We start from the raw sequence: 17,919 nt of genomic DNA on the forward strand, positions 1-17,919 counted from the left end.
TCTAGACCCACTAACGAGCTGTTTTGACCAGTGTTGATTAAGGCAGATTATGTAAAACAGAGTCTTTGGGTGACAGAACACATGGCTCTTTATAAGAGTAACAGGTTGGTACCACAGAGAGTTTGGAGCTGTAAGGAGATCAGCACAGAAACAAGGTTTAACATCATGTTTCTACATTAAGCGATTTATATTGAAGTGGAAACGTGTCTGAGTGACCTGCTCTGGAGCACCAGTGGCTTACAAACTGTTTCCCAACTCAATCACATTTAAAAACAAACATTTTTCACAAAACCTATGGCCAGGCATGTCAAAACTATTCCATAAAAGGCTGTGTGTCTGCAAATTTTTGTGCCAACCAATCAAGTGCACACAATTCGACCAATCAGCTGTCTGAAGACTGAGATTAGTTGATTAAATGGGTCTAGCCCAGTGTGCTCCTGCTTGGAGAAATCAATATATGAGAACTTAATATTTCTTGAAAATATATCTAATTGATTTAATTTAATTGTAAACATGTACAAAACCATTACAAATATTTCCAGCATATTTCATTTTGCACAACAACAGCAGAAACAAAAAAACTGTATAACACTATAAAATATTTTAAGGTCAGAAAAAAGAACACTGATGGACTTGATTCACATTAAATCTAAATTGTGTATGTGTTTATCGTCACATAGACTAAATGTCAGACTCTTATTAATTGAGGTGGGAGGCCTCTGTGAAATAATATTTTTTATCATTAATAACAAAAACCTCATCAGCAGCAAGTAATCAAAGTAGTTAAAACAGATAATTATCTCAGTCAAAACAGAATCAAAGAAGTGCATGATTGGTGTGTAATGTCATGTTACACAAAGATGTGTTTTCCTGTTTGATTGCTGCTCACAAATCTAATCTGAAATCAAGAAAATGTGGGGGAAGATACAGGATGTTGTTCCATAAGGAACTATGAATATGGTGCCTAGTTTAAGTTCAAACTGTTATGAGAACTGAGTTTTATCTTCTGATTTTCTAAAATGGTGCACTTAACGATACAGCTACAGATGATACATGTATATTAACTTACAACACAAACAATAATATGTACTGTAAGATAAGAACATGATAACATGAGGCACTTTATGAAGGTGTGCTGTAGACACCAGGCTATGACAGTGTTGCTGCCAAATAACACTTTGTAATAAAATCAGTAAAGAAAAAAAAGGTTTGAGTTCACTGTGAATTTAGTTTTTTGTTTGATTATTACATTTACAGTCTGTCTAGTATCCCTGAGCACATCCGTCTGCTCGGGGGTCTGATCCGGCCCACAGCACCTTCGCTGGATGATCAACGTGACTGACAGATGGGTTCCACCAATCCCCCACTGTAATGATCTGCCCCCGCCCAAACCGAGACCTCTTGTGGCCTGTAAGTATGAAAACAAAAAAAAAAATCAAAAACATGATGGAGCTCACTAAACAGTGAAGTCTTTTATTGATATGTAACTATTGTGCAAGGTAAACCAAATATTTTAAGGATATACAAAGATCATGAGGCAAAGGTCCTAAATCAAACCGTCCCCATACAAATTTACTGACACACTGTCATAAAATAACATAAACTTGTTGTTAATCCTGCAAACTACACAGATAAAATATGATTTATATATATATATATATATATATATATATATATATATATATATATATATATATATATATATATCATATTGTATTAATGATTCATCTAACATTACACTTTTTAAAATAAATAAATTAATATATATATATATATATATATATATATATATATATATATATATATATATATATTAAATAAATCTATATATATATATTGATTTATTTATTTTAAAAAGTGTAATGATAGATGAATCAATTCATAGTGAAATTCATAAGAATATTTTAAAATATTATGTAAATTCTATAAATCACATAAAGTAACTTAGAATAAGTTCTGATCACTGTCAAGTCACTATCATTGACTGTATAAACAATCGACATCATGACAACTTCGCAAAAGTGAAGCCAAAATATCTTGAACGCCCCCTGGTGGCTGGCTGCAGAATAGGTCATAAGTCTCATCCCCAGGGACATGAGTCTATTTTTTGCCCAAAATGTTTTCTGTCATTTTAGGTAGTGTTTATCACACTAATGGTTGTTGAAGAGTTATTTTTCTGATAATGATGATATAATTCATGGGGTGTGACATCGTGATTGACAGCTGTGACAACCGCTCCCAGAAAAGAGATATTTTAGTTTCAATTTTGCATAGTGGTAGTAAGTGGAGACACATCGTCCATAGTTTAATATAGTCAATGGCCACTATATGCAACAAGATACTGTTAAAAAAGGAGAGTTTTTTTTAAATCTTACAGTAAAGTGAACATTTATAACTGAGGGATGAAGGTAGCAATAAAGCAGTGAGAAAGTTACACAGTGACGCAGTTTATTGAGTGATGAGAAGTTACATGTTTAGTTCCTTAAATTGGATTTACTTGTTAATGATTCTCGAAATTTACTGTCATAATGTACAAATGAAAATGAGGCAGTTGGGAATTTTCGTTTTTTTTTAAATTTGTTGATGAAACCTTTAAATATTACAATTATAAATACTTTTCAGGAATTAAGAGCTCTATAATACAGGTGGTCACACAAAGGGAGATTCTCATGTGTTTCTCTATAGCAGATGGTGGAGGGACTGAAACTCTGATGTTAAAATAACTCACAACTCGCTCTTCATATATGCCGAAGTGTAATCAAACTCACTCACAATGATGCCAGGGAAGGGAAGAGGAACCCAGTGAAAACATCCTGTTCGCAACAGGAAGCAACAGAGTTTATGGGAACTGCGATCTACTTTTGGTTTGTGATAGTCAAATCTCAAATCAGAAGTTACCGTTGTTTCAGCCAAGGTCTAATTAGGTCACAGTAAACACTGAAGACATTAATATATAATAATGAATTGAACACTGTAGCCGCTACATATAGCACATCACACAATATGTTGTCAATGGAAAAAAGAAAAAGGTGTCGCAGGTGTTGCAACTGTATTTAAGTGCAACCCTTTGAAAAGTGATTATGTAGGAAGTTTTTGATCTTTTGGATTCAAACTGTAATAATTGTCTCCAGATTATTGAATAAAACATCAAATCAAGCTGTTACAACGTTGTTACAAAACAGGACAGATAATGAAGATGTAGAAATACAAACACTAATATGTCTGAGGCTGTTATACTTTTTTTTTTTTTTTACTTTCTTTATGTTAGTTTTTGGTTAGTTTTTGGCATAAAAGGATCCTAAACATTGTATTCTTGGTTTCAGCCCCTTTTCCTTGACTGGTCAAACTGTAAAACTGTTAAATATCATGTTTTATGCTGCAAGTCTTTCACTCCTGCAAGTTTGGCTTGATGTACATCCACCAACATTAAATCAATTTGGGATGATAAACTCCTATCAATTCTTCCTTATGATTAGTTATCTCATGTACTGCAAACAACCCTAGAGGATTTTGTTAAAGAGTGGTCCCCCCATAGTATTTATTTTGGTTGTGAGTGGCCAGCAATAACAAGTATTGGAGTAAATTAAGATTAAGCATAAGCATTCACTCATATTATAAACCCCCCCCCAAAAAAAATAAATAAAATAAAATAAATGTTTTCTTATTATTGTATTTTATTTATTTATTTATTGGGGTGTGTGTGTGTTTTCTGGTTTGTTTTTGATTGTGTGTATAATAATTAAATAATTAATTAATTAATTAATGCTGTTCCCCTCATATCTGGAATATGCTTCAGGAAAACTTAGGTTGACATTAATACTGTTGAGTCAATTCCAAGATTTAATTGCTAATTCCGTTGATTGTAACTGTCAGTTTTTTATATTCTTAGTTATTCTTATTCTTATTGTTTAATTTATCTATTTGTCTCATTGTCGATTCCTACACTTTAACTTTTTAGCATTGTTAATTTTGCCTCGTATTTAATTGATATAGCCATGTATTCTTCTTTTGTTGTTATTTGATTTTAGTCGTGTCTGCACCTCTGCAATGACGGCTCACCATTAATGGGTTTTCTGAGGTTTTAAATAAATAAAGTGATGATGATAAATGATTGAATGACTTGATGACTTTATAAAACCGCTGTGTAAGGAAACACGATGCAGCCCCTGCAGTAACTGTTTGCATTACATTAAAAAGTTACCTGTGACTGGCCAGTTGATCTTGTGACCCCGTTTTCTCAGTGCCTCGGCCACTTCCTGGTCGATCCCCTCCTCCAGATTAACCAACCACTCATCAGCTAGAGGGAGACGACAAATCAGAATATAATTTTGATTTTAAAAAGTACTTTACACAAAAAAGGGGACATCATCATCAACAGTATAACATTTAACAGTATAAAATGTGATCTGACACCAGAACAAAGTTACAAGTTGTATGATGAGATGTACAGCTACAGTACATCGTTTTATGGGCGATAAACTATGATTTAATTGTAAAGATAGTGCTTTTATAATATAATAATATATAATATATGCTATGAGATAGGTTTACTAATGCTTCAATTAGTATAGTTGACTGCCAACATGAATGTTTACTGTATTGGATTTTGTGTTTTTCTGTGTAATGTATGTTACGATAGCACTAACACAAAGCATATACAGATATTACAAGGAAATGAAATGAATGTCACAATGACTTATTTCATCAGGGCACCTCATGACAGGAAGTAATATATACTGCCATACAGTAGTTTGACTAAACACACACAAATTATTAATTATTAAACAAGCCATGATGTTCCATATAACAGAAAGCCTGTGTGTTTGTATGAATTGTGTGTGTGTGTGTGTGTGTGTGTGTGTGTGTGAGGAGGCGAGACATACTTTTGTGGTCATACTGTACGAAAACTCTCGGAGCATCCAGAGCCTGTTGAGGATTCATCCCAAATTCCAACATGTTCAACAACACCTAAACACATGAAGAACAGCAGTAATGTTAACAGATTACAATCATAAGACTGAACCATAAGTAAAGCAGTATATGTTTTTATTCATTCTGAATACACCTCTGTGACTAAAAACCAATGTAATCCATAAATTGGTACACACAAATGGTTTAATTATGATGAAGCCAGTGTTTTAATTTACTATTTATCCAAAGCCTGATCTAGTGTGACTATAAAATAATCAACAGCAACTTATTTCCAAATGGACAAATTATAAGAGAGATGTAATAAATAAAAAAACTCATTTTAGGGACATATTTTATATACTTCTACACCCTTCATCACTACATACCTGGATGTGTCCTTGTGGCTGCATAAAAGCTCCCATCACCCCCAATGCAGCAAGGAGTTGTGTTTTTTGTGATTTGGATGCAGAGTCAGTGAGGAGTGCAGGTATTATGGTGTGATATGGACGTTTCCCTCCAGCAACACAATTAACATGGTCACGATGCAGAGAAAAGCTGGCACCACGATTCTGTCAAAGGGGAATAAAGATTTAATGAATATATATTTTCACAACTTTTTTATTTTTTTCTTGAAAGCAATGACACAATTCTATATACGTGGATATGTGCTTTGGAAATTAAGCTCATCACATATAATCATTGTACTACAGCAGCACCTTGGCAGAGGTCCATGATCATGAAAAACATTTTCTGTTTAGCACCTCACACATACTTACATAAACACACATAAGCACACCATTTATTCCTGCTCTTGTGAGGTTACCATGCAAAACATGATCATAAAATATCAAAATTTGCATTATGCTTGGTGCTTTACATGTCCTTTTTGGCTTCACCTAAAGGCACCCTTAGACTGTGGGACAACGATTATATAAGTCTACTGCATGACGCATTGTGCGGGATGCCTGTGATGTAATTTTGCTCACAAAATCTGGGTCAGACTCTAAAACATCAACTGTGAACGTAATGCGGTGAATCGTAGCACTACAATGTAAAAAGAGAAAAGTGTATGAAAGCAGAAGCATGTCGTCAGCTTGGCTCATATGTCTTGAAAATGCAACCAAGTCTCACACACATTTCTTTTTCATTTCACCTCCATTGTCTTGATTGTTGTTTGCTATGGATGTACCTAATTAAGGAGAACTAGTGTTTTCCCTCTAAGTCATATTAAAAAAACAACAACAGCAACAAAGCTCCAAATCGGTCAATAGTTTTATGTGTCTCACAGTGTGACTGAAATCAAAGACCAAAGATTTCACCATGTGTCTGTCACAATCGTCAACTTTTATCTCAGACAGCCCAAAATTGCACCATGATGTTACTCATCAGCAAGATTAATGACCTCATTGTGGCCTTTGAGAAGCAGGGAAGGAATGAAAGGAACTATACCTCCCTTAATATCAATAGGTCCTTATTAAGAAGGTGGACTGCTTCAAGTAGCTTAGTGTCCACATCACTGAGTGCCCTGCATACTGACTCAGTGGTGAGAAAGGCAAGACAGAAACTATTTCACTTGAGGTAATTCCGGTGATTGAGGAACACGTTCTATTCCTGCACCAATGAGAGCTTCCTGACGGGCAACATCACTACTTTGATATGGGAACAGCACTGAACAGGACAGCAAGGCCCTGCAAAGACAAACATACAATAGGCGGTGCTCTTCCCTGTCTAAAGGACATTTACCCCTGCTGCTGCAAGAACACCATCCCAAAACACCCGGATAACAGCTTTTTCTCCCTGCTGTGGTCGGGAAGAAGGTACCGGATACACCAGGCCAGCACTTAAAGGGTCAGGAAGACCTTCTATCCTCATGTCACCAGGATCCTAAATGAGGTCACTGCCTAAGACCAACCCCCCAAGCATACACATATATTTATTACTATTACTACTCTTTATAATGGATAAATAAATGAACTGACAGCATTACATTTTACTGTGATTTCATTGTACTTTATATGATTACAAATGTGATGATTGACTGATTGATTGAACTGTACTTCAGGATCAAAGTGGACTTTAATTTTTATTCTGTAGTGACTGGAAAGCTGCCTCACTTGCACACACCAACACACACACTCTTTCTGACCTGTAGTGAGAATCCACAGTCCTTTGGGACCAGCCCACTCCCAAAGCCCATAAAGGTGCTGTTGACAAATGAACAGGCATTCCCCTGGCTGTCAATCACGCAGAAATAGACTGTGTCACTTCCTGTCATCAGGCCAGGCTCCACTCCTTCCATGGCTCTATAAACAGAAACATACAAACAATCAACACAAATAACTAATGGGGAAAAATATGTTTTCATTCATGAAATCCTCTGTCTAATTTCTCTCAGCAAATTTTACTTTACATATAAACACTACTCATTTTTAACTGTACTGAAATGGTTTAGTAACCTCCTGAGTGATTTTTTACACTGATAACTACAATCAGTTGCCATGGTAACATTGTTCATCGCTCAAGATGATCAAATTTGTGATCTAACTAAACCATTGTAGTTTTAAATATCATATAATAACGTGGAGGCCATATTAGATAGTCGTGCAAGTTATTGGAAATGTTTGTGCAACAGAAAACTGACTTCCTTAGTCTTGAAATGCAAAAGTGGTAACAACTGAGTGTTGGTTTATTTTAATATAAATAGTATTACTTTTATGTCCTGTTAAATATATTCTACAGGGAAATAAAGGCACTAAGGAGAAGCACAAGGCCCCATCTGCCAACCTCGAACTTCTGAGGTATTTTGATAATCTTTATAATTGTGCTCTCTCATTTTCTTCCTTCACCTCTCATAAATTGAATTAGTGCATGTAAACACTGGTTTTATAGTAACCAAGTAACTGCAGTGCATTTGAAAACATGATTGTTATTTAAACCCTCAGTGTGATTTCACCCAGGTACCTGGTTTATTACGTGTATGTAAACATTGTGCAAGACTGTGAAAACGCCCTTGATAGACAATGATTTTTAACTGAGGCATCTACTTAAAGTTTAAATCACTGTTAGTTTAGATGGTATAGTAAAATATGTGTCTGTTTGCGTGTGTGTGTTGTGTGTGTTAATGCAGTGACATGCTACTCAACTCAGTAATTTTAGGTCAAAGAATATATTGTCTATGTTCTACTTTATATGTTTTGCTATGGTGTCTGTGTGATCATTAAGGGGATCATTCTGTTGTTTTATAGTTTTATAGTCTATTTGTCTTTGTCTTGCAGCTGATAAGAACCTATAGTCCAAAGTCTACAGTACTGACTAGCAGCAAATACACAATAACACACACACAAATGACACACAGAGCAGACAGTGCAGTGGAGGAGGGATGAGGCGTGAAGGGATGGACGTTACGGTCGGTGGGGGGTTGAGTAAAAGTCTACAGTCCTATCTTAAGTCAACACAGCATGACTGGTACATGCTGGTACTAACTGACAGACAGACACACACACACAGACACACACCTTTCCATGCTGATGTGCTGGGCTCGCTGGTGGCTGTAGCTCTTGTCCAGTAAGGTTTGCAGAGGGATGGTCACATGGTCTGGGTCGCTCAGGTAACGCAGAGCATCTGTTAGTGCCAAACGAACAGCCTCCACCAAAACATGGATGTAGTCAGAGCTGTTATGGCCTAAAGCTACACACACACACACACACACACACACACACACACACACACACACACACACACACACACACACACACACACACACACACACACACACACACACACACACACACACACACACACACACACACACACACACACACACACACACTTGAATTCTTTGAAATTTAAATACATGTTGCTTCCAAAAAAAAAATGTTTTTTTGTTTTTTTGTATTGTTTTTTAGTTTTTTTTAGTTTTTTTTTTAGAATGACTAAATATTTTATTTAATACTTAATCTGTCCTTTTTTCTTGAGAGATGAGATAGCAGCAATTCAGACATAAAGAACATAATAAATAAATAATTAAATATGCACATTAACATTAGAATTGCATGGTTACATATATTTTGTTATTTATTGGACATCATTTTGTGTAATTTCAATACAACCACGTCACTGTAAATTACATGTTCTTCCTTATCTGACTTGGTGCCGCTACAAATATTTGACATTTGCATGATTTCTTCCTTCAGCAGTATATTGGGAAAACTACACTCTTTTCCCCGGAAAAACCCACCAGATACCAGATGTTTACAATACAGACTATTTACATCAAACTTTTAAAGATTAACACCATATCTGCCATAAACCAAGCTGATTACTATAATAGAAAAAGCCACTATACAACTTAAACATGTTTCCCTCTTTAAGTATTAAAGACAAGTATTAAAAAGGACATAAAAGACTGTTTTTGTTCTATAAACACTATCTCACGTCTGATCACCTTAAGAAACACAAAATGGAGCTCATAACAGTGACTTTTCAGGAACATGACACATTAAAGCAACACTAGTCAAGTGAACAGCTGTCCTCCGTGGATGTTTTGTCTCTAAATGTTTTGATAAAAGCTCATTTGGGTAACCTCTTCTCTTATCTCGGTTTATCTATCCACACTGTAGTATGATATGAGCTCATATCAACACTGCATTAAAGCATTTAATCCACCTCTACTGACTCATTCAGTCATTTTTTAGTCTGTGGTGAATCTGTGTTGATCTGAACAAACATTGAACATACCGATTCATGTTGTTTTACCTCCAGAAAGTGAATCAGAGTGAAGCACATAAACTGTCTGGGTTGAGTGATAAAATACGTCTTTTGGGTTGTTTTTATGTGAATAATGCTTTTATTTCCATGAAGTGATATCTGCCTCATCCACATCCCCGGAAAGAGCTCTCATCTACTCTGCTGGTGAGTCACTTCAGTGTATTGGTGGTTACCTTTGAGAGGGAAGTTCTCCAGGATATTGAGCAGCAGCAGGGCAGCCAATCCCTGACTGTTGGGAGGAGGCTCCCAAAGACGCACACCCTGCACACACAATGGAGTCATTCACTCTGAACATATAATTAAAACACAGATACAGTAAGCGTCCAAATTAGCTGACTTCACCTTGTACTCTGTGCTTATAGGGGTGATGACCTCACTTTCATGGCTGCTGAGGTCGTCCAGGGTCATGACTCCTCCATGTTGGTTGATGATTTCAACGATGGCTTGGGCCACTCTGCCCTGGTAGAAGGCTGGTTTACCACGCCCACCCAGATCCTGACGATAGATCAGTCCATTAATGTTACAATCAGTCACTCAACTGCTCAGTTAATCAACCTGATACAGAGTTTGTGTCTTTGCACTTTATCTATCGATCCACAGCTTTTACAAGGGACATATCATGCACATTTAAAGGTTGTATTCCTATTCTGGCGATCTACTGGAGTATGTCGCCAGAATAGGAAACACTCTCTTTACAGAGAGTGTTTCTTTTTCTTCTTTTTTTTATGTATGTTCACCTCAAATTTAGAAACTTTGGCCATATTTAAAATACACCTCCAACATCATAAGAGTATGAACATAAAATCACAAAAGCATATGCCCCCTTTAAAAACAGCATTAAAAACTGAAAAACATGATAGTTTACCGGATGTAATGCTATGTGAGTCTATGTGAGATATGTGGATGACGTGTTCACTATTGTACATGTCTACCAGTCAAATCAATGTTGTACCATTACAGGAGGGTGTGTTTGAATGTCGGATTTTGTACCACAAGAATATAACACACCGTCATCGCTGAGGAATGGCCGTTAGGATGCCATTGAAATCCACCATCAATGAGGCTGAGGTCACTTCTATTGTTTTCACTGTCTCAGGAACATAATTGTGAGTGTACGTGTGTGTGTGTGTGTGTGTGTGTGTGTGTGTGTGTGTGTGTGTGTGTGTGTGTGTGTGTGTGTGTGTGTGTGTGTGTGTGTGTGTGTGTGTGTGTGTGTAGGGGGGGTTGTCATGGGGGCGTATTTGGCCATGTTCCTGCATTATTGCATTTATATTTCTATGACTAAGTGTGTGACACATTAATAAAGCAGAGAATCAATGAGTGCATGACTATTTAACACAATACACCTACAGTCTCCATACTTTGATGATGACGCACACAAATACACACACAAACACACACATGCATAGGGGTCAGCCACAGTTCATCTGACGTCTCACAGACAGGAAACTACTGAATGAACTTGGTTTCTTGGTTTTTCTGAATATTACATTGTCCACATACACACATTCATATCAGAGGCAGGAAATGTAGAACTTTCAAAAAATGTCCCACCTCACTTAAACTGGCTTCAGTAGAGAGTTTTTTTTCTCCATCTAAATTATATTTCAATTATATTTAATTTAATGATAACAATAATAAACGTTTTATAAAGCACCGCCTAAAACATTATTACAAAGGGCTTTACTTGGGGAGAGCAAGTCACCACAATTAAATAAAATCCAGCAAGTAAAGGTATAGAAAATTAATTGGAATAAAATTCCCAAAATGTAATAAAATAAGATTAAAAAAACCTAAAAAATAAACAAAATAAAACTTAAAAAGCAGTGGAGCTGGATACAAAAAACTGTGGGCTTACATTAATGAAAGGCTTTTCAAAAATAGATGTTTAAAGAAGTGATTAAAAAAAAAAGTTTGTACAATCACTTCTGTCAAACTTTTTTTATAGTTTGGATTCTGAAACATAAAGTTATTTTGTCGTTTGGTTTATAGTTTGTTTTTAGATTTTGACTTTTTTCGGAGTACACTTGTTTTAAGAGTTTTTCATTTCAGTTCACAGTTTTTTTAATGTAGTCATTGCTGGGTTTTTTTAAGTAATATAATTTCCTTCTCAATACCACCTTGACCTTCATCACTACTTATTTCCTTTTCCCCATTTCCTCTCTTCTTTTTCCATCCATCCTTCCTTCACCCCTTTTCTGACACATCACCTTTTCTATGAACTTCCGATCATCCCTTTTGTCTTCCTCTTTGTTCCCCCCTTTAATGTCATTCCTGTTTTGCCCAACCAAGCACAATTTATATTCCTGTCATCCCTGTTTTCTTTCCATATTGAATCCAACATGCCAATGGCTTCAGGGTTAATTATCCAGCATACCCCTGGGTTCATCCAAGGTCTTCCTGTACAAAAGGCTATGTCAAGTTTAGAAAAAGCAAACAACCTTTGGGAGGACTTGCACAGGGATTTTGGAGGGTTTTATATTGTTCTGTTTCCTTCTTGTTTAAGTTCAGGGGATAAAATGACCCATTGCTACTCATATGACCTATGAACCTGTGTGTTTTTTATTTTTTTTTGTAATTTACTTTCAAGGATTTACCTTAAGAGTTTGGGCAAGGGCAGGATTTCTGAATACTTGTCCACATTTGGGCGGATGACCATCAATCAGCAGGTCCCTGCCTAGTTCCTTTCCAGCATCTCGCAGGGCCCCTACCCAGTGTGCCCAGTGGTGAGCTGTTACCTCAGCAACAGGAAACCCCACCTCAGCCAGCTCCGCTGCCCCGCTCAGCACCTCCTGCAAGGACAGCTAGGGAAACAGGCAGAGGAAACACATGTTCATGACCTCACAGCAAACCTCACTACGCAGGAAGTGTTAGTCACTGTTTTGATAAGAAATACAAGTGGACTAAACCTGGTTCATAGTTTCTTCTGACAGTTTTCCAGATTGTTTTTTTTTTTTTGTGATGGTTTTCCAGAGATTTTTCTATTATTTATAAATCTTTATGAATGAGACAATTCTTTGTAATGAAATGTTATTTACTTTTGTGATGGGGAATGATCCTCATATACTCATAAAAACTCTATAAATACACTAAAGCATGGACATGTCATACTGATGATATAGTATCTTCTTTTATGTGTGACATCACGTTAGTACTGCTGGTGCATTGTTTTATCAGTATCCCAATTTCTTATTGTATTTGTTTTAAGAGGAAAAATAGCATCAAACAAAATGAAGTTAAATTATTTGGACTGATATGTTCTTATAACTTTTACAGCTGAAGATAGAATAAGATTAATACTACCTGGAATTCGATTTAAAACCTAGACATAATAATATATCAATTCAATTTAATCTGCATAATACATTTCCAAATCTTTGTATGTGGAAAGCTGCAGGAAAATATACATTTTTAAGTTAGGGAGATTTTTTTCCAAGATTGTGTTTTAACACTAACTGTATTAATGAGTTTAAATGGACATGCAGTGCAAATAAACAATAGATTTTACAACTTTGAAACATATTTTAAATCTGACCAACAATTGTATTTTTCCCCAGTCTTTAATTTTAGAAGAATACTTTAATGTTGTTAATGTTTTTCTTTCATATTTAAAGATACCTGTACAAACCTCACCATAGATGGTTATGTTACTGCTGTTTTGACCAAATATAGGAAATACACTCACTACCAAGTGATCGTTTGTAAAATGGGATTTTGGCTACCTGAGTACAGCATAAAACACACACCAGTACAGATCTGCACAAATGGATACACCCAACACAAACACACACACACACACACACACACACACACACACACACAGACACACACACAGTCAAACCTTGTGACTACCAAACAGCTCGATGGTATCACACCAGCACGCAGGAGCCCCTGGCACTGTAACATTCAAAGCATCAGATGGTGATGGAGGGGCCTCTGCACTGTAACCACGTCCCTCCAGGAAGTCCAGGGTCTCAGCTCTGGGTAAGCGACCACTGAGGACACAGAGAGATGCCCAGGTATTCATTCTGTATGACGGAGAAAATAACAAAAGCATGAGAGGAGTCTCTACCTGCCGTTAATTCCTCTGATCTCTCCAGTGTTTCCGTTGTAGAAGAGGCAGAAGGCATCTCCACCTGGACCGGTGCTGCATGGTTCTGTTACCGCCAGCGCCGCTGCTATGGCAACCGCAGCATCTGCCGCATTACCACCACGCTTCAGGGTATCTGGACAAAAACACAGAGTCATGACTGATTGATGAGCTTGAATCATTTAATCATAAATACAGCTTACCAGTATATTTGTATTTTTTAGCCAATTCTCTACAAATTCTGCATAATTCACAATAGACTGTAACGCCCTTTTCAACTGTATGTTATAGCCTTTTTTAAGATTAACAAATGGGTTTTATTTTTCTCTTTTTTGTTCTTCTCCTCATCTAAATCACAAACACAGCATGGATTTTATTAGTACAAAGAGTTTTGATTTTACTAACCTACTCTCTTTACTTTTACCCTGGTTTTTTCTTATGCCTCCACTCCAAATGTCCCATGTGTCATAGCTACAACCAGGTCTTACATAACATTAACCAAGAAACTTATAACCAGTAAAATATCTTTGAGATCAAGATCTCTTTTGCAAGTGAGACCTGATTACACAAATAAAAAACGTACAGAGATAGGACACACAAAATACAAAGCATGTCACACACAACAAGTAACAAGCTTGTTTTGACAATGTAAGGAGTAAAAAAATACAGATAGTTGTGTTCAATGTAGAGAGTAAAAGTAAAAAGTAGTCAGAAAAATAAATACTCAAAGTACAGATACCTGGAAAATATACTTAAGTACAGTAACAAAGTACAAATACTTCCTTACTTCCCACCTCTGGAATATAGTGAGGTTATATCATGTTTGTTTGATCTGAAAATAATGAGATACTAATAAGTCATATGTTATTATTTTGAAATACTAAGTCAGTATTTTGAGATAGACCTACTAATTATTTTGAGATACTAATGTTTTTGAGTTACTAAGTCGTTATTTTGAGAAAGAGACTTTTTTTTTCATCACATTGGCGGAAATGGGTTTCCTCAGTTTATGAATCTGCTTCATGTGACAGAGATGAGAGAGGAACCGACCAACTGCGCATGTGTAGCTGTGAGACACACAAGTTCAACATTATTCGAGGGGGGAACGGACTTCTACACAACACCGGTGTCTCTGTTGACTTCTGAAATCAGTCAGAAGATGAACTGAACTCAAACACACTGATACGGTCTGTGCAGCAGTTGCTAACAAACGTATGAAATACACTAAACTAATGTACAGTTGATATTTTTGATTGTCTGGAGTCTGTACTCTGGACTCTGGGACGAATAAACATGAAACGGTGCAGTGGTCAAACTGGTAACCGGGTCTGTCTGAACTACAGAATCATTGTACATCTCCATGGCAACAGTTTACACTCACCCAGTCCAATGTGTGAAGCCAATGGCTGGCTGGACGCCACGCAGCCGTGTAAACACACCACAGGAGACCGACGGGAAGAGAAAATTAAATCCGTATCCATCCCGCCTTTAACTACCGGAGACTATGAGCAAAAACGGGACACAATACCGGAACAAAACAAAACCAGATTGGACTTTCAACTTCTGATCGGTTAATGGGGCATCGATTGAGACTGGCTGAAACAGAGATGGCAGCGAAAAGAAGCAGATGACAGATAAGATCGATGGATGCTTATAGTTTTCAGTAGAAATTGGGCAACTCAATGTGCTTTACATAAAAACAAACATTTGACAGTAAGAATTGGAAACAAAAAACATAAAACATACAATTTGAAAAATGAAAATAAAACCCAATAATAGTAAACAATTGGAAACATTAAAACATTAAACATTAAACATTAAAACAATTAAAAACAAAAAAATAAATAAATATGCAGTGTTTAGGAGTAACTAGTTACATGTAATGGTGCTGGTACACTTACCCTAACAGTTGAACACATTCATTAGAAAATTAGAAAAGTAATCAAATGTAATAAGTTACATTACTTTTATTAAGTAATTGAAATAGTTACATTACTTATTACATTTTAAATAGGGTAACTAGTAATCTGTAAACTATTACATTTACAAGTAACCTTTCCAACCCTGAGTAAAAATTGTTAACTGTTTTAAAAATACGGTTTTGACTAAAAACATATCCATATAGAGTTTAAATAATTATTCTCATAAATCCATCAAATTATCAGAATAATACAATCCAGTAAGTTTAGGATTGATAGCAGCAGCACTTATGGAGCAAACTTTCTATTTAAAGTTCCAGTTGACACAGGTGAAAAGAGACTAATAAGCTTATAAAACAGTGTAAGAATGAGTCTGTAACGTTTTTAGCAGTCTAAAGGGAAGTATAGCATAATTGTTCATTCTGGTAGTTTTGGATTTAACAGACAGAGGGGTGCCAAGCAGTTATGAATTTCTTCATTGTTCATAACTACATACATTAAATCACAGATAACTGCTTCAGAAGCCCCATTTAATCATTGAAAGATTATGCGACACGCCAGATAAATTTGATCAATTCGTCATCATGTTAATGACTCATTTGGGTGTGTTTGTCATTTCTGCCACACAAAAAGCAAATAGAATTATGAACCTTTCAAAATTAATGATTTTTCTTGATCAATCAATTCTACAATTTCCAACTAATATTAACTCAGGCTTACAGGATGCATATGTTATAAGTAAATGCAACCACTTGATTAGCCCAATTAAATTGAGTGTGATTAGACACACCAAGAGATAAACTATTGATTAGACAATCCTAACTAATGAAGAAGTTGTTCCTGTTACTCATTAAACTTGTGGCAGGTTCAGATCAGCCAAGAGGGCCCTGCTGTATCGACCAACTGTCTGTCACTTCCAGCTCTGTCTCCATGTACACAAAACACATGGTAGAACATTAACCAGTGTGTCTTCACCTGTGTTTTTTTGTGTGCACACACGGATATGCAACCCTACATTAATGGCTCAGTGTGTGTTTGCATGCAGCCGCATGTGTGTGTATGTGTGTTTGTAGGTGTGTGTGTGAGTGATATCCTGCTATATTACAGGTGGCTGCTGTAAAAGTGAAGCAGTGACATCACATAGTGAGACAGGCAGGGGGGCTACAATATAAAGGCTCAAACACAGCATCAACCATCCCCAGAGACAGGAAAGGTGAGGTAGACAGGGTCGTTCAGGAAGTTCGATAAGGTGAACAGATTTTTGAAGGAATAACCAAGCAAAAAAAGGTGTAGAAAGAAATTTAGTTGTATGTTACTTCTGTTGTGAAGCTGCAGGTGGAGATAAGAGGCAGAGAAAGGCCGAATAGTCAGCCAGGAAGGCCAACGGGTGTACTGAATTTTTTAACGTTTGAAAAGCTCGGTAACAGACAAAGAGTGGACCAGACTGACATCGGACCTTCAATTTTAGAAGTCAGATCCTTGTTTTTTGTCAGTTTTGTTCAGTTTTGTTAATGCCATCCTTTTGGAAGAACCATCTTAAGTTGAGTTTTTAAGTCCACAAGATACTTCTCAAACCCCAGGAGTTGTTACTATCAGAGGCGGTTCAAGCATCAGTGCCAAAATGTGTTCGGGCAGCTTTGCCAAGTGTCTGGGGATCACTCTGATACCTCTGGCGATTGTGTGTGTGCTGTGTAACATCCTGCTCTTCTTCCCGAGTGGAGAGCCTGCGGAGCACGATCACATCACAGACGAAGTGTTTTACTGTGGAGGCATTCTTGGATCTGGAGTGCTTGTGAGTATATGTTAAAATGATAACGCTGATAGTTATAGCTGCTGAAATCCAGTCTGCCATTTTTGGATAACACACTGACTCTGCAAACTGTGTGATATAGGCTGTATTTATTATCCTTATTTAACTACCTGATGCAACAAATATATCAAAAATGTTGTTGTTTTTTTATTCATCAAGCTTGTTTGGACTTTGTATATAGCATATTTTATAGCATATTATAATATAAATTATTCTGATGACATATTTCCAGAAAAATATATTAATCCTGGTGAAAATTGATACAGCTTAAAAGAATGAGTAGAGATGGAAATCTTCTGTATATTTTAAAGATCATGGTAGGACATTAAGCGGCACAGTTTTTACTTGCATACAATGGAGGAGGAAAGAATTCATCATCTGCTCAACTGTATCTGTGTGTGTGTGTGTGTGTGTGTGTGTGT

The 17,919-nt window shown here is 36.4% G+C and overlaps 2 protein-coding genes across 4 annotated transcripts in view; one reads left to right on the forward strand and one right to left on the reverse strand.

The window, feature by feature from the left end:
• Nucleotides 1-395: 395 nt before the first annotated feature.
• On the reverse strand, nucleotides 396-15,362 carry LOC133984538 (glutathione hydrolase-like YwrD proenzyme). Of its 3 annotated transcripts, XR_009925418.1 has the most exons (13): nucleotides 15,150-15,359; nucleotides 13,751-13,904; nucleotides 13,520-13,673; nucleotides 12,276-12,482; nucleotides 10,021-10,173; nucleotides 9,852-9,939; nucleotides 8,427-8,598; nucleotides 7,058-7,214; nucleotides 5,298-5,480; nucleotides 4,884-4,968; nucleotides 4,202-4,297; nucleotides 757-1,408; nucleotides 396-717 (listed from the first exon to the last, which is right to left on the reverse strand). XR_009925418.1 is itself a non-coding variant. In XM_062423937.1 (12 exons), exons 1-12 carry the CDS (start codon nucleotides 15,247-15,249, stop codon nucleotides 1,263-1,265), a joined length of 1,695 nt encoding a protein of 564 aa, XP_062279921.1. In that variant the 5' UTR covers nucleotides 15,250-15,359; the 3' UTR covers nucleotides 396-1,262. The 3 variants fall into 3 exon arrangements, 2 of the variants coding, with proteins under 2 accessions (XP_062279921.1, XP_062279922.1); XM_062423937.1 differs by having other exon boundaries at nucleotides 396-1,408; XM_062423938.1 differs by lacking the exons at nucleotides 396-717; nucleotides 757-1,408 and adding an exon at nucleotides 1,982-2,813 and having other exon boundaries at nucleotides 15,150-15,362.
• A 1,409-nt stretch (nucleotides 15,363-16,771) lies between these two features.
• tm4sf4 (transmembrane 4 L six family member 4) overlaps nucleotides 16,772-17,919 on the forward strand; it is a 6,415-nt gene continuing 5,267 nt past the window's right edge. Inside the window, exon 1 of the mRNA XM_062423942.1 lies at nucleotides 16,772-17,479. Coding sequence (XP_062279926.1) covers nucleotides 17,309-17,479 — 171 coding nt within the window. The 5' untranslated portion in view covers nucleotides 16,772-17,308. The remainder of the gene's footprint in view (nucleotides 17,480-17,919) is intronic.

The sequence above is a fragment of the Scomber scombrus genome, chromosome 8, assembly GCF_963691925.1.
Source record: "Scomber scombrus chromosome 8, fScoSco1.1, whole genome shotgun sequence".
Classification (NCBI taxonomy): Eukaryota; Metazoa; Chordata; class Actinopteri; order Scombriformes; family Scombridae; genus Scomber; species Scomber scombrus.

Coding starts and splice junctions, on each gene's coding strand:
- LOC133984538 (XM_062423937.1), bottom strand. CDS start 15,249: ATGGATACGGATTTAATTTTCTCTTCCCGTCGGTCTCCTGTGGTGTGT. Junction 12,483..13,519: donor AGCTGTTTGGTAGTCACAAG/GTTTGACTGTGT, acceptor CTGTTTCCCTAG/CTGTCCTTGCAGGAGGTGCT. Junction 1,409..4,201: donor GATCAACTGGCCAGTCACAG/GTAACTTTTTAA, acceptor TCATACTTACAG/GCCACAAGAGGTCTCGGTTT.